The sequence below is a fragment of the Paroedura picta genome, chromosome 12 (genome assembly GCF_049243985.1).
Source record: "Paroedura picta isolate Pp20150507F chromosome 12, Ppicta_v3.0, whole genome shotgun sequence".
NCBI classification, from domain to species: Eukaryota; Metazoa; Chordata; class Lepidosauria; order Squamata; family Gekkonidae; genus Paroedura; species Paroedura picta.
This window is the reverse complement of record NC_135380.1, coordinates 9,106,878-9,123,933: the sequence shown is the minus strand read 5'-3', so window position 1 is coordinate 9,123,933 and position 17,056 is coordinate 9,106,878. Positions and strand designations below refer to the sequence as shown.

Sequence of the window (17,056 nt, the reverse complement as noted above, 5' to 3'; positions counted from 1 at the left end):
TTTATGTTTTAGCTTTAGGTATGAGCTGATTACTTCCTGTTATCTTTCATCTTAAGCTCTTAGGCCACAACCAAGCAATGCTTACATGCAATTCAAGTCTGCCTGTAGGGCACTTTAAGCATTAACCAAGTTTTCCTAGAGTCAAAGATGCTTACATAGGTAATGGCAGCAGTTAAACATCAGCCTACTGCTAAAGGGAGAGAATAACACCCTGCCAAAGAGGGCAGGGTGGTTTTTGAATATTTGCAATAGTCATAAAGACATCATGTCACCTTTTGTCTACTGCCAAACTTCACATTTCTAAGAGGTCTAACGAGGGGCAACACAGACTGGAAACAGGCCCACTGTCAGAAGCTGAGGCTAACAATGAAGCAGGAGTCTGGCTAGCAAAGCAGCTGTACAATAATAGTCTGAATGGTATGTTAGCCACCCCATGAAATTCCACACCATGGGGTTTTCAACAGCAGAGACAAGCAGAGGTTGTTGGCCACTGCCTTCCTCTGTACAGCACCCCGTTTGACTTGACTGTGTCCCATCCAAGTCTCAACTCTGTTTAGTTTCTGAGATCTGATGAAATCAGGCTACTCAGGGTATTCCCACCGCTAGATATTCAATAACCAGAGCTATTTGTTTCTCTTATTCCCATTCCTTTTACCCCACCCCTAATCACATGCTACGGAAGCCCTCTAAGTCCCACTGAGTATTGGCCAACCTGCATAAACAGACTTCGTGCAATCTTTGGATGCTTAATGGCAAATGTGATTTGGAGCTTTGCGCCACCCAGAGCTGCAGCTAGGACAAATGAGAGAAAGAGAGACCAAACATCTCTGGACAGAGACTGGAATCGATCTGGAAGTTAAAGTGTTTATTGATGTGTTTCCAACTTTTTACATTCCCCACAGACCACACTAAGGAGTTTGCAGGTTAAGTAAATCTGTGCATAGTGGGAAGAGACATGGAGGGGAAGGTGAAGGAGAAAGAAAATTCACCGGAAAATAGAAAAGAACACACCACAGGTTACCAGAACCTCCAGAATTTTTTAAAAAGCTGTGAGCGTTAACACCAACTATACAAGCATTACAGAGACATAATGGTGAATGAACAACCCCTCCCCGACACTCCAATGCCCACGGATTCCCTTATCTTCTTCGCAAACCAGGCATGACTCCCTTCCTGCCTCCCGCAACATACCCTGGATCCTCAGTCCCACTTGGTGACTCCCAGGCACGTTAATTACTCCAGTTCCGCACCCCCAAGTGTCCGCCCCTGCTCTCTTCGGAAGACATAACACAGCCTCCAAACCCTGCAGTTATTTGGATTCATCATGGATGGAGGTGGCTTAAGTGCAAAGGAACAAAGGGGAGGGGGTTGCTTACACTAGGCGAGGAGTGCTAAAAAGGAGGTTGGGTGTAAGCGTGAAAAGGGGGTTCAAATTCAAAATTAAATGACCTCCGACTCTACGGCAGGGTGGGGCTCCGGAAGCAAGCAGGCGAGCGTGTGATCCCCGATAGGCACAAACCGTGCCGAAATATTTCACTAAGAAGGCCCTAGAGTGGCAGGAGCCTTTCCCCTCCTTGCCTCCGGAGGGTCTAGATTTCTGAAAACCAAGCCACACAGCAGCAGAAACACCAAGGTTACCTGTTCAACATTTCAGTTGTTGGTACAGATTTGCTTCAAAGGATATTCTTTTCGTTTCTTGGCGGTTTTGGACAGAACTAATTCACCTTTTTTTAAAAAAAAGGAATACTGCTAGCTGTGTGTATAAAGCCAGAATGACCAAAGAGCCACAAGTGTCCCATTTATACAATGCAGTTGGTACAAATGACCTCAAATATACAAGTGGTGTATCAGAAATAAAACAAAACGGTTCTCGTTTATATAGAGAGCTTGTTAATCAGACAAATACGACAGCACTGGGATTCCCCCCCCCCCCTTTTAGATTAAAGTTTCTTAAAAAAGAAAAAAAAACTACATCTCAAATATCTGCAATAGATCCATTTTCCCCCATTTAAGATTTATATATCATATATTGTTATATTATCATTTCCTTGCCCATTTTAAAAGAATGGAAATTGCAACTCTACAGTAGTGATTTAAGTCTTAATGATCCAGGAGTTCTGAATGTAAGATGAAGTCCTCTTCAAGCAACAGTTGGTCAGTAGTAGATCCAAAAATTCTGGACCGTTTTTGGCCCGCCTCTCCCCTGCCCCTCTGCCGGGCCAGGGCTGCTGCAGTTTCGACGCCCTTTAAATCTGCATCTGCTCCAAGTATTTGTATGTTGGGTTCTCGTAGCCGTGGTTCTGCATCTTGTTCAGATGCCGTTCTTCTGGGGTGAGCATCGGATCCACCTTCAAAACAGAGGTCTGTTGGTCAGTGGACCCAGAAGCACCCCAGCTAACAACCCCACCCCCTGGTGGCTCCTCGGTGATGGCTCCTGCCCTGTGGTAAGGGCGGTGACAGTCCCTTTAAATAGCCCTGTAGGACTTGCTTGATTTCTGCAGGGCTTGTAAGGTCAAATGATTCATGTTAGCTTTTGGAAGTTAACCAGAAGCTCTGGGGTGGTTTGCATAGTCTATATGCATTCTCTGATTTGATGTGGTTGGACTGGCAATTTATTTTTGACATTGTTTAAGTGTTGTGGCGGCTTAATCTCATTAAATGAACAGATGAACAAATTAATGAATGGAATAAATGAATAAATACATGAATAGAGGGTTAAATCAAATATGCTCATAGGCTCATTGTTACCTGTTCGTCAGAAATGGGGGTTCAGTCATGAGTCTGTTCTACTATTCTGCTCACTGATTCACGCTGCTAAGTTAGATAGGTTCTGTGCATGTACTTATACCACATCTCCCCCTTAAAGCAGCTAAGCACTCTTGCAGAGAATTGCTCAGATTACTCAACAGACTGTGACTAGTGAATGTTCCTTTGGAGAAGGGGCAGGGGCTTCTAATGATCAAGAGAACCAAGGCCTCAGCCTCCAATATATCAGGGGACACCCCAGCAGAAAGCAACGTTGATTATGCCCTCCCACGATGCTCCCCCACGATGCTTCGCACAGCACCGCTTACCTCTACAATCCCATGGCTGATGGTTCCATACTGCCTCTTCCTCAGCATCACCAAGCTGATGACTATCACTGTGGCTATGGCAACTGCTATCACCAGGAGGCCGATGAGTGCGCTGCTGCTGAAGCTGAAGTCGTCGCGCAGGGAATTGCTGTTTTCCTGCAACGAGAAGAGGAAAGATGCGGAAGGCGTAAGAGGCCGGGAAACGAACACCAGCCGTGAATCGCAGGAGACGCCTTCCCTCGGCCATCTGCCGTGACAAGCATGAGATGCGACGGATTATGTGATCTTGCCCTGGTCTCCACCGCTTGGCAAGGGGCACCTCTCAAAAATATCTTCTCAGCTACACGCATTGTGGGTGCGTGTGGCCATGAAGATTCAGTGTGCCCTGTGAAACACTTAAAGGGACTATTTCAAATGGAAAACTCTAGATCTGTAGCTTGTGGCAACATTCACAGCAGTCTCTGGGGGGGTGGGGAGTATATGTGGACATAGGGCGACACCATTCCCCTAACAAGCAGCCCACGTTGGCAGCCACGCCCATACATACCGGCTCATCCACTAGTCCACCGACTCGCTCGGGATTGAAAATCATTTCCTTGACATCAAGGGTCTCATCAATTACCTGAAAACAGTCATGAAGCAATTTTACACAATGCGCTGGTAACAAGGGGGGAATCATCGGGGGTGGGTTCGCATCAAAAGCCCACTTAAGAGTTGCAGAACTGCAACTCTGCCTCTGCTGAACCAAGAGCTAGTCAACTCTACGGCTTCCTGACATGCACACCCAAACCACACACTCACGATGAGACACTTTGTGCTTTCCAGTCCTGAGAGGCTAAGTGGGATTTGGTTTTTAAAAAATGTTCAGAAACAACTACCCTGGACTGGGGGCAGTGGGGGTGGGGGATTGCTCATCGCATGGCAGAGTTACACACAGGAAGCATTTACTATGTGCAGTCAAAGTAGGTGCAACAGTTATGCAGACAGATGGGATACAATTCTAGATCTCCTCCTTGTGGCCACACCCTGGGTAACAGTAAGGAGCTAGAACTTTGAGTTGCCAGACGATTGTGGGATTTCTTGGCTAAGCTACACACATTGGGGCGGGGGGAGGTTTGAATTTATGCAGATGAACTGGTTAAACTCATTCTTGGGGGGAGGAAATCAAGACATTTAAATAGAGTAAACTTGGTTCGACTGACCAACGCAGTTTTCACCTCTGATTACAGTCAAACATTTGCTGCTTGACGAAGAGCTTCAGCAGGGCTCATGATACATCTTGCAGCTGAGCTGGCCTTGGTACCCACGCTCAAAGCTACGGCACAGCCATGCCCCTCACTACACTTGTTCAAAGCTGCTGCCAACACTCAAAATGAGCTGGCAAAAGTCAGAGCAACAAAAGGTTCTCGTTCTGCGATCGCCTGCTGGTGAGACTTTCCGTGACGAGGGCATGGGGGGGGGGGGTTTGCTTTCTCCACCCATCCGATCCTCCTGTCGCTAAGATATACTGGTAGCTTGCGGCAGCTGTAAGTCAGAAAGCTGCTACTCCTCTGCACCATATGGGATAATGAATATAGTGACTGTCAAGCAAGCAAGCAGACGGCGTGGAAGCGAGCCACGAAAGCTGAAAGATGGTCCCCGCCAGCTCATGCTGCCCTGCGCAAAACACACGCGGAGGACATACCACGTTTTCATCCAGCTTGTTCTTGCTGTTAATCACTTTCTCTTCTGCTCCAATCAGCCCTCCAAGGTCAACCATGCCAGACCCTGCACAGAAGAAACGACGTGTGAGCCCAGGCATGAGAAAAAAGGACTGTGCATCAGACCTGCGTGGCATGATGCCCAGGCGGTGCCATCACCCCTACTGAAAGCACTGCAGTTCAGTTTCTTTTCCCTAGGTTCACACTGGAAAGACATCGATGTGCTACGCTTGGGTGACAGATGATGAACAATGAAAGGGTGCCTGGCAAGTGAGGTATGACTACAGGAATGGTGATCGCTTTCAGGATGTTTGAGCGCACACTATCACCCAAATAAGTATGACATGGCAACAAAGCAATGAGAGGCCTGAACAGAAATGCTGCCTTGGGCGGGGGGGGGGGGGGTCCTCCTGCCCCCAAAAGCGCTCTCTCTCTCTCTCTCTTTCTCATTCTTGCCTTACTGGAGTCAGCACAATCCTAGTAGAAGTGGCTGTGCATCAGCAACTATTCCAAGAACAAGTCTCAAAGTCATTCCAAGAGGTCACCCAGTGAGGGAGCAGAATGAGTTCCTTGCCCCATGGCCTGGCTCAAGTCCCGAATCAATTCAAAGGAGGAGTTAATGAAGTTGTAAAGACAGGCACCGCTAAAAACTGGCCTGTGATAAAGAGGAGGATTCTCCCAAAAGAGACTGTTCCGAGTTAAAACAGGGATACCTGAACTTGCAAAAACCGAACTTGCAAAAACACAATGCAGAGCCACACCTGCAAATGAAATAAGCTTTTATGTGTGTCTAAGGTCCAAAATCTGAACTGCAAACTTGCACAAGGTAGTTTTGAGTGGGTTGCCGTGTGAGTCCAGTAACACCTTAGAGACCAACCACATTTTCCAGGGTATAGGTTTCCATGAGTTGAAGCTCACCACACATGTCAGCGAAAACAAAGGTCCAGAAGACCTTCTATCCAGGTCAAAAGGTGGAACAGGTGTTACCAAGGAAGGACAGTTGGAGTCTCAACTCTATGCATATCTCCTTGCTCTAATTCAGCTGATCACAGTTTTGCAATGTCCCTCTGCATCTCAATGCCAACTGCCCCTTCTTGATAATACCCCTCCCACCTAGGTACAGATCAGAAAGACATCAATATGCTGCACTCTCATGACAGATGATGGGCAATGGTGTGCATTCTGCAGGGGGCTGGACTAGATGACCCTGGAGGTCCTTTCCAACTCTATGAATCTAGCTTCTGACTTTGATATATGCACTGAGGGATCTTCACTCTTACTCGGGCTTACAGAAGGATCCAAGAAACCCACTCGATTCTCTGGAGACTCCGTATGTCCACAAGAGGCTTTCATAACAGGACGAAGGAAATACAACACACCCCAGTTCATATGGGTTACCAGGCTGCTCTGTTCACAGACCAACAAATATCTTCTATTTTTGATGAAGAGTGGGAGATAAGCTCTCCTTTGGGGACAGCTGCCACCATCACGGTGTCTTCGAAGTCTGAAAATGCTAAAGCAACCTAGAAAAAGTACGCCTGGTTTTACTGCCTGCCGCTTCCAACACAGAAAACTCTGTATCAGACATCAAGCAAACTATAAATCAGGGGTCTCCAACTCTCTTGAGCCTGTGGGCACATCTGGAATTCTGACGTGGCATGGAGAGCACAGTAACATGGTGGCTGCCACAAAATGGCTTCCACAGGAGGCTGAGCTGGCCACAAATTGATTGCAACAGCTTAACTTCACTAACAAACAGAGTCTTGTGTTGTGGCAGCGAGTGCTGCCAAAGCAACGTTTCAAAAACTCTGCACAGCCAATCAAAACAAAGAGACCTTTGACTGGCAAAAGCCCTATCTGGTGGCACCCACATCTTACAAACGCTTGGCGAGAACCCGAAAAATGTGTCCGTAGGTGCCATGGTGCTCACAGGCACCACACTGGTGACTGCCGCTCTAGATTGTGCCTCCTTGCTTTCCAAGGCTTCCAGAGCAAGTCACGGATGTCAGGGGTAGTCAACCTGTGGTCCTCCAGATGTTCATGGACCACAGTCCCCATGAGCCGTGCCAGCAGATGCTGGCAGGGGCTCATGAGAATTGTAGTTCATGGACATCTGGAGGACCACAGATTGACTACTTCTGACGTATATGATTTGCAGTTTCGGAACGGCTTCGTCCATCTACCGGAAGCCACTTTGAACCAGTCAGATTCTGGCCTCTATCAGCTCTGCTGAATTCTCAGGAGCCGACGCAGCAGAGACTCCAGGTTGCGCATTCAGTCACTGTGACAGGCGCCATTAGACAGTTCTGCACTGCTTAACAGCTTTAAGTGGATTGGCACAGAAGGAAACCCCTTTATGTCTTGCACAGCTCTGGAACGCAACATCCAGGGGTTTTGCACATACGGCTCTTTTTTTTTAATGAGTTGGAAAGAAAGAAATACACTTAAGAGGGAAGAAAACAGGGTTTGGGTGGAAGAAGGCCCATATTCATCCTACCACTGAGGAGCCGACCAAATCCAAAAACAAGGAAAACAGCTAGGAAGAAGAGGACTAGACACTCCACCTTTTAATTTTCCTGATGCATCTGTAAAGGGGGTAAACTTGATGAAGGGAACACTGGCCTACCACAAGGCAATCCATCAATAATCTCAAATTCCAAGCCCCCAAAGCTGTTCTCTACAGTTGAGTGACTTGAAAAATTAAGTCCTGCTGTTATTAAGTTCTCTGCACTTTGGAACTGGTTTGGGAGGTTAAGGAAAGTTGGTGCATTCTAGTTCAGAGCAAAAGAGCAAAGGGTGTCAAATCGTTGACTAACACTATATAGTAGTATAATCACGTTCAAAATTCTTCAGCTTTGTTACACCTTTTCTGCAGAAAAACAGCTTTTCCTGTATGGAAGAATCTAAGCAGATAGAAACCTGTGCCCAATCTGAGAGAATATACACTATACTGGATCCCTTTGTCCTAACAAACCATAAACAGGGATTCTCTGAATTTTGCAACCAGTCATTTTGGCAGGTGGAATGTTAGACCCCAGCCCAAGTACTACTGAGGTGGCACCCCAATCCTCTTTCTCTCTTACTCTCTTCGAGCTTCTGCCATACTTCCAGCCCTCTTCCTCTTTAAGAGAGTACTTCAGACTGGATCAGTTTATGTAATTCTTTATGACGTTGTATATTCAGGACTCAAGTTGATGTTACCCTACAGCAAAATGCCTAGAGGTCTGCCCAACGCAACAGCAGTCTCTCATCTTAACAAATATGGAGAACAAGTAGAAAAATGGCTACTGTGACCCAGACCACAATACTTTATGCATGCTGCCAAAATCCGTCTTGCCTTTACGCCGCACCATTGTCCTTCACATCACAATTCCCACGATCAAAGCATTAAATGTACCAGAGGCAGCCTTTTTGGCTAGTGTTTCACATCAAGGATTGAGAATGTCTTTATAGGGACAGACAGACACGTGAAAGGTGAGACTATGGAACTAAAAGCAAAAGCTAGCAGAAACACACAGAACAGGTGGGGGCACGATGGAAGGCATTTGAGGAGACATCAGCTTAGAACCAACCTTTTTTCATCGGATGGTACAAATCCGGCTGAGAATCTATAGCAGAAGGGGAAAAAAAACAGAAACAAAAAAATAGCAGAGAAAGGAGATTAAGAGGAGGGGAAAGAAAAGCCTTGGATCCTGGGCTACATTCAGATAACAGATCAAGAATTCAGTCTTTTCTCTCTACCCAAAGTACTGAACACAGAGATGGCAGGTGCAACAAAAGATAATTCTCGTAAGCCTGTGGCTATGGAAGGGGTGGGTTTATGTGTGCATGTGTCACGAGACCAAGGCCCTGTAACCTTGAAGAACTAATTCACAGCCAAGCCAAAAAAGAAAGACTAGCAAAAGTCTCAAGTGGCCATGCACACAGGACGCTAAAAGCTTCCATTAACATTTGCAAAGAGTTGCTGACTGGGGAGGTAACATCTCGGCGTGGCACAGCTTTTAACAAAACTAGCAGTTCAGGAGCCGGCTGCTCACTTGCTTTGACACCACGACCATCTTGTAAAGCAATTATGATAAGACAACGAATGTGAAGACAAGGATAACATCCTAGCTGGCTGGGATCCAATGCTTCCTTAGCTTTCTACAATGGCAAGTCTCCTCTGTTCTCCGTACCTTCATTTTCAGACGAGGCTGGGAAGGTTTTCACCTGGAACGGACGGAAAGGCTTGCCATCAAAGAGGGGAGACTCTTCGCTTTCTTCGGAACTCACCCGGACGTCCACGGGGGATTCCGAGATGGAAGAAGTAAAGTGGTCCATGTCATCTCGCTGTTGTTGAAGCAGCTCATCTATGAGAGAAGGGAAATATTAAGAAGGAAAGTCCTGTGTGGGCTAGACTAAGACCTCAGAAGCCTGTGAAGTCCAGCAGAACACCTCCAACTTAGGAAAACACTTCCCAAAAAACCTCACCCAAGCTTCTTGTAGACAGGATATATGTTGTAAGCATCTTACATTTTCACAAGCTCGTTTTGCATTCACACAACCCATTGTCTCTGTTGAACTCAAATCCCCCAATTTATTGCTTTCAATAAGCCAGGGGTAGTCAACCTGTGGTCCTCCAGATGTTCAAGGACTACAATTCCCATGAGCCCCTGCCAGCATTTTCCATGAACATCTGGAGGACCACAGGTTGACTACCCCTGCAATAAACCACTTCAGGGGACTGGACAAATAAAGGTACTAACCTATCTCACTTTGGATTTCTTCAGCCACATAAGGTACCTTGTACAGAAGAGACAGGCTTTGATTCATCCTTTCTTCGATCACATGGAGATGCGTCATCACCTGCCAACAGAAAGGACAGGTTTCAAGCACTCAGTTTCTGTTCTAATTTTAATTAAAACAGATAAGCCTGCTCCAGAGATAAAGCTGCGTGGAACTCTTCATACGTTGCTTTTCATAAAAACATAAAGCCTCCTTTAGAAGAGTTGGTGGTAAGAAGAGAACGTTTTACCGGATCAAGCCAAGGTCCGCTTGGTCCCATAATAGAGGCCACCCAATAGAGGCATCTGCAAGTTCACATAGAAAGCCAGAAAGAGGGGGAAAGCACATCCTGTTGGCCAAGAAGTAGATTGCTTCTATATACAGAGACTCTACTTCGTTGTCCTGGCTGAAGGCCATAATTCAAGGTGCATGTTTAATCCTTTTAAAAACTATCTGAACTAGGACATCATCGCGCCTTGGAGTAGGAACACAGCATGCATTAACCATAAGTTGTACAGACACTTTTGTCGACATGTTTAAGGAATGGCTTGCCTGCCAGGTTAAGGAGACCACGGTTACTGCCCATTTTTCAGAGAACTGACAACGTTTAGAGGTGTTATTGCTGACGATGCTGAGTGTTCAGTGTTTTCCTGACTCTGTAAGAATTGTTCAACATTATTTCCAAAAGTTTTATATACTTTTGTTTTTGCATATGTATACCTATAGGCATGATGCTAGCCACCTTGCAACCTTACAGAGAGAACCAATGAAGTTAAAACTTTGACACCCCAAATCTACTTGAAATGAACTTTATTCAGTAAACACGGATTTTAAGAGACAGGAAATTTCACTTGACCCGGGCTGAAGTTTATTTAATTCTTTTTTTAAAGGGGTGAATGAAAGGACAGACACTGCTGGGAACTGAAGCAAGCTCTCCAAATGCACTACATTGGCAGACCTTCTTTGTATCCTTTTGATGGTATAGCCATATGTATAAGTTCTGGAAAGAGAGGACTCTAATGCAAATGGATGCATATTTTTCAAGAGAGGAGATTTGTGGCTGAAACCAGAGGCGGGGGACGAAGAGTGGTAAGATCTTTTGTCCAGCTGAATGAGAAGGGGCCTGACCTTATCTGCTGTTTTTCTTACTTCAGGTACTGGGTGCAGCCCAAAGGCCCAAGGCCTCATGGGCCTAGAGCTTCCTGCCTGTGGCCCTGAAATAGCTGCCACAGCAAATCTAGGACTAGCCTCAGATGTGGATTTGCTCGTATTTTTGCATTTCGTAAACTGCTTTGGATCCCTGCTGCGAAGAAAGGCAGGATTTAAAAAAAAAACATTCAGTAATATGAGGAGAACAAAGTTGGCCTTTGTTCAAAGAGAATTTGACTGGACTTAAAAAGCCGGGTGCGGTTTCCTGTTTTGGTGCATGCCCGCAAGTCATTTCCTAAAATTCATGGCAACTGTGCAGCTGACCTGCAGAGGGTGCTGCACGCTAAGGGATTTTACAGACCTCTTTGATAAGGAATGCGTTAACAGGGATCTCCAAACTGGGAGAACGCTAATGAACTGCACAGACCTAGTTTTACAGACTGAAGCGATCTGACTTTTTAAAAGGGAAGGATGAAAGCAATTTAATTTTCTATGTTGCGGCTTGTCAATCAAGTGGATCGATTCAAGAGCTTGAAGTGCATTCAAAAAGCAAAGGCGGACAGAATTGAATGGTATCACCAACGCTCCTTGCATGTCAATTGGTTGATGCTGCAGCCTACACAAGAAATTAAGGGGTTCTTGAAGATTTTGGATTAAGTATCCATTTTGCGCACGCGCGTGCGCGCGCACTCACACACACACACCAGTTTTTGGGAGAAGGATCCAAAAGGGAATTTGCTTTATAAATGGCACTGCGTCAGATTCAAGGAAACATACGGGGTACCGCTAGAAGATAAAGTGAGACCGCTGGGTGGAAGCCAAATACTGTGTGCATTCTGAGAGTCAAAGAACAGGGAAATGTTTGCCACTCAAAGAGAAAGAAGGAATTCAGAATAAACTTTGCCAGCATTAAAATTCACTGCAGTAGATACAGTGAAGCATGGCAGAGACCACAGCACATAGGGCTAATCTAAACTACAAGGGAAGCATTTTCAGGGCAGCTCTGCAAAACTGAGTTCGTGCTCCAGTTCTGCTTCTAAAAGCAGACAATGCAAATTACTGAACTCGGCACAAAATAGCTACTTATTACCTTTGGCAGCGTTTTTCTTTGGAAGAGCATCTCTTGGCAGAAGAGAGAGGAACGGATGCCGGAGAGTCTAGCAAAACAGCGCCTAGTCACAATTTAGTCGGTGACCTTGGCAAGGCTTTTCTATGTACCCCATTATTCCTTCCCATCCCTTGACTGTCACAAATATGACAAATCGAGTCAGGGAAATGAATCTCAAAAAAGAGGCAACAGACAGCTGCATAAAAAGGTCTCTCTCCATGGGCTTGGGAGATTTGCAAATCCCCCTGTTGGAAAAACACACTCAAGTTCAAAGGCAGAAATATTTGCTGACATCTCAGGTAATTAAAAGAGTGCCGGTGTAACCTCACTTCAATACTCAAATGAACTCATGAAGCTGCCTTAGACTTCTGGTCCTTCAAGGTCAGTATTGTCTACTCAGACTGGCAGCAGCTCTCCAAGGTCTCAGATTAAGGTCCTTTTACCTGGAGATGCCAAGGACTGAACCTGGGCCTTTTTTGCATGCCTATCAGATGCTCTGTCACTGAACACGACCTCTCCAATAGTCAAGCTACACCGAAGCTTTAAAAAAGACAATGGGTGAATTGTGGCAAGTGACAGGCTAGTCAGCTGTATTCTTCTTGTTATTTTTAGTTGCTCAGCAAAGCCAAGCGATTGCTGAAAACCGGCAGGACAGAGCGCAAGGTACAAGCTTCACAAAAATAAGGCATGCAATAAGGACATAGGAAGATCATTTAAGGAAAGGCCATTTCACGAAAAACAGCATTGCAGCTGGCACCCAAAAGCAGGACTCTGCCTTTATTCAGGCTAATGGGAACAACCACCTTTTTTGGTCAGCTTCCAGCTTCCTAACGTACCTTTACACCATTAAGACAGAAGCAAAGACAAATTGCAGCAGACAGTCCTTTGCCGTGACAAAAGGCAGCGGTGGAAGAGAAAGGGATGCTCCTCCTCAATACACAATAGTCTGCCAAGCTGACAAGTGGAGCATTTCAGTTCCTCTTCAGTTCTGGAGGCTTACCCTAGGACTGAGTCCTGAATACCAAATAAAGCACTTCTTGGGCATTTTTGCATACCTGCGATTTCATCTGCGCAGCCTTTTCTGGGTCAACTTGCAAAACGTGCTGGTAATGACGAATGGTGTGCAGGCAGTCTTTGTTCTCAGCACGGACATAACGCTTCAGGGCTTGGAGGATACGGTGGGGCTGCAGAAGTTAAATCAAACTGATGAGCCGGACAGAGAAGGGAAATCTGCCCAAGGATTTCCATAAGGGCACGCTGTTTCAAACCCAGTCTGTTTCATCCTACTGAAGAAGACCTCTAATTCTAGCCCCTCACACCTGGTTTCATGGGGAGCAAAAGATATATGAGCTGTTGAACACTACAGGGCAGAAACTGGAGCCAGGCCAGTTAAGCATAGAGACAAATTTCATGTATTTTGCTGGAATTAAAATGTTGCACCTGAATACAGCAAACACCTATGCCTGCTTCTAAAAGAGCCTGCGGCTGCCAGAGGTAAGAAGCAGCTTGAAGTCAGGACGGAGGGCTCAGAAGAGCTGTTTTTGTACCTGCTTTTTACCCTATGAAAGAGTCTCAAAGCAACTTACAATCGCCTTTCTTTCCACTTCCCAAACAGGCACCCTGTAAGGTAAGTGGAGCTGAAATCGCTCTGACAGAACTATTCTGTGAAAACAGTACTATCAGGACTGTGACTGGCCCAAGGTCACCCAGCTGGCTGCATGTGGAGAAGTGGGGAATCCAACCTAGCTCTCCAGATTAGAAGCCACGGTTCCTAACCACTACACCAATCTGGCTCTCAGCTGCTAAGCCTCAGCCTCCCAAACAAGTTTGTCTGGACCGTGATTCACTTCATCCGTGCTATATGAGATTTTTGGTTCTGTTTAATGTGACTTCTTATTGTAAGTCAGTTTTAGTCTTGCTTTGCGGGAGACAGGCAAGGTAAAAATACATAAATAGAATAAGTGCTCGTGCAGTCTGTTCGCCCGTGCTAGCTACTTGTTCCTCATCTGACACGCCCACCTTCCTTACATCATTTGTGCATTTCAAAAGTTTCAGGGAACGCACCCGTGGAGGGTCGGTCTGCAGAGCAACCAGGTAGTTTTCCAGGGCAATCCGACGGCGCTCGTCCAGCATGGCCTCTACGCGAGCTAAGTGAGTTTCCACTAGCTGCTGTTTCTCGCTGGCGGCTTCTTTCTCTAGCGATTTAACCATTGCCTGGAACCGCTGCGGAAACAATGGGGTGTTGCAATAACGTTAACAGGCTACAAAGAGATTAATTAGTACTTATCCACTTTCAGATGTTTGGGTTAGCCAGCACCTGCAAAACCTCAGAAGGTATTATCTTGTTTGTTTGTTTATTGCATTTCTATACCGCCCTCCCCGAAGGCTCAGGGCAGTTTACAGGAAACAACAAAATAGTACGGGTCACATCATTCAAGTAACAGTAAGGTGGTATCAATAACAGTAACATTTACATAATAACAATAACAACAACAACATTAAAGGAAGGTGAAACTGCAAGAACCTTAGCTCAACTTGTACTGAGACCCAGGGGTTAGGTGGATTTGTTCACAGTCATGGTAGGAGGGGAAGGCTTGGAGGAGCCAATTGGAAGTGATGGACAGGTCAACCTCAACCAAATGCCTGGTGGAGGAGCTCCCTTTTGCAGGTCCTGTGAAACTGCTTTAGTTCTGTCAGGCTTTGTGACATGGCTACAAAGAATATGAGCAGCACTTCAGCTTAATGCATTATTCGGAGAAAACTGCTATCTCGGCAACTTGGTCCAAAAATATAGAAGAGAAATGCAGAAGGCCTTGTAGCCAGGGAAACGGGCATACTAGTGTCACCAGATAATTCAGCATTTGTCATTTCTGGCTAGCAGAGATATGCACCATCCTTTTTAATAGCAATAATAATGGGAATCACACTGACCTATTAGAGTGCAAGCAGTTATAGGACTAGCCCTGGATCAGCAGATGAAACTTTGACAAAAAATGTCAACTAGTCCCAAAGGCTGACAAAGGCATGACACCTCTCACCCACTAAGCAGACAAAGAAACACATCTAAAGGCATGTATATTGCAGTGCAATCCTATGTATATCTACTCAGAAGCAAGTCCCACTATATTTAATAGGGTTTGCTCCCAGGTAAGTGGGCTTAGCATTGCAGTCTTGGACTATTAAACACCCAGCTCAACTCTAATGTTGTTGACTTTCTATTTTTCTACATCATTATAGATGAAGTTGGATTTTTCTGGTTGTTACCTTGTGCATATGTTTGCATTTATAGTTTAAATAAGCAATGGATGATTCGTCTAGCATGAACAGGAAATTAAAATTGTCTAGGTTACTGCAAATCAAGACAGACATGCCAATCTAAAAGCAAGACAAAAAATCAATTTGGGGCAGTTCATTTGCAGACCGCTCTGATCCCCCATAAATTCTTCAGATGACATAAATCAATTTCTAAGAAGTCACTATGGAAAGTCCACTGCAGATTTCATTCTTAGGACAAGAGTTCAGTACTTTACAAGGAGCGGTTTCATTTACAGCCTCGTAGCTTTTTTACTAGCTCACTGAGAGGTGAGCTTTGGTGTCTTCAGATGAGCCACATCACACTAACCATGGCTATGGACAGTTCCTTGTTTCAGCTAAATTAGACAAAGGCTGGAGGTCTAGTGTTATATTTTGGTGCACCAGCTGACCCCCCACTGCTCTGCATTAAAAGCCGGTACTACAGCAACAACAGAAAAATCCCACAACAAAGAAAGAAGCCTCTTCTAGCAGCTAGTTGAGGAAAGAGGATTCGTTTTAGAACATTATTCTGCGTTTTGACTCCAGCCAAATTATACAGCAACGACTCCATGGCTGGAGAGATCAAGCCAACCACAAGCTCAAGCTAGAGCATCCTTCCTCATCCCTTCAGGTATAGTGGCTTACCTGAGTGAGAGTTTGCCTCTCTGCCTTTGGGAGATTCTTGGCTTGACGTTCAGCTTCTTCCCATTCCTTCTTAACCTATTTCAAAAACGGACACACACAAAACCCAACCCAGGTTATTTCTGGGCTTCTTCACCACATGGAGACATTTATGACAGATTCAGATACAGCACGATAACCTGTCAGAGTCTTCCAAGGAAAACTGAAGCCCAACACCCAGCAGCAGACAGAAGTTTCTAATTCAAGATGACATGTTACTGTTTAAACCTGCAGGGCTTGGCACTTCTGCTATCTAGAGGACAAGCTCAAATTCCAATAAACAAACAAATGAAAGGAGATACTTGGGTCAAACTGGGAAACCAACAAGACAAAGGAGACAGCCACCAATAAGGCCACCATGTTGTATTAGCAAAAGAAGAGCACTACCATTTAAATTAAAAAAACACACACACCTGGTCCATTCGATTGTGATGTCTGACCTCTAGCTGTTCCTTTGCTTTCAGGAAACGGGCATGCTCATTGTCATCTGCTGGGTTTTCAAAGTAGACGTCCACATCATCAGTAGGCACAGGAGTAGGAGGAACTGGAAAAAAGACGGGATGGGACTATATCAAGGGCCCTGGATATTAGGTAGCGGCTGCTGTGAGTAACAGTTCCAGGATAGGGAAAACATGCTGCGCATTGATCTACTCGCGGCAACAGGTTTTAGGGATGGGGCTGTGGGTCAGGGGAAGAGCCTCTGCTTTGCATGCAGAAGGTTCCAGGTTCAATCCCCAGTGCAACCTGTTTAAAAGGACCTGGATGTAAGTGATGTGAAAGACCTCAGCCTTTGAACCCGGAGAGCTGCTGCCAGCCTGAGTAGGTAATAATGAACTTAACAGACCAAGGGTCTGATTTAGAATAAGGCAACTTTGTATATGTGCTTAGCATCCCCACTCCATTGTGATTTCTATCATCAATTTCCGGTATCCCCTTAAAAAGCCACAATGTTCAAAAACATCTGAGGGTGTCTACAGAACATTATCGATCTCAATCTCTTGACAATTGGGATCAGTAAACTTCAGCTCTGGCTTTAAGGTGGTTGCTTTTCTCTCTCCCATAAATTTCTGCTGAGACACTTGGACAGGTAGATTAGCTACTGAAGTGTTACCCTCAGATAACAATGAAATGGCTGTATTATTTTGACAGTTCAATCCCCAAGCGTCGCCCCCCACCTGCCCCCAGAACCCTTGTCATGTGATACGACAACAACAGAGTTCTACAACATAACAAAGAGACACAGCAAGGAAATCCACTTGCGGAGTCACAACTGAGATCCTCTGAAT

General features: G+C 45.5%; 1 protein-coding gene across 4 annotated transcripts in view; it reads right to left on the bottom strand.

Annotated features, from left to right (window-relative positions):
- Positions 1-844: 844 nt before the first annotated feature.
- Positions 845-17,056, bottom strand: part of APLP2 (amyloid beta precursor like protein 2) — a 67,428-nt gene continuing 51,216 nt past the window's right edge. For 2 of the 4 annotated variants that reach the window (XM_077306538.1, XM_077306540.1), the window contains 11 exons: positions 16,184-16,314; positions 15,735-15,809; positions 13,860-14,018; positions 12,851-12,979; positions 9,520-9,619; positions 8,950-9,123; positions 8,347-8,382; positions 4,759-4,841; positions 3,622-3,696; positions 3,075-3,230; positions 845-2,348 (listed from right to left, as the gene is read on the bottom strand). In XM_077306538.1, the coding sequence (XP_077162653.1) occupies positions 2,247-2,348; positions 3,075-3,230; positions 3,622-3,696; positions 4,759-4,841; positions 8,347-8,382; positions 8,950-9,123; positions 9,520-9,619; positions 12,851-12,979; positions 13,860-14,018; positions 15,735-15,809; positions 16,184-16,314 (1,220 nt within the window). In that variant the 3' untranslated portion in view covers positions 845-2,246. The remainder of the gene's footprint in view (positions 2,349-3,074; positions 3,231-3,621; positions 3,697-4,758; positions 4,842-8,346; positions 8,383-8,949; positions 9,124-9,519; positions 9,620-12,850; positions 12,980-13,859; positions 14,019-15,734; positions 15,810-16,183; positions 16,315-17,056) is intronic. The other 2 variants (XM_077306539.1, XM_077306541.1) reach the window with 1 other exon arrangement.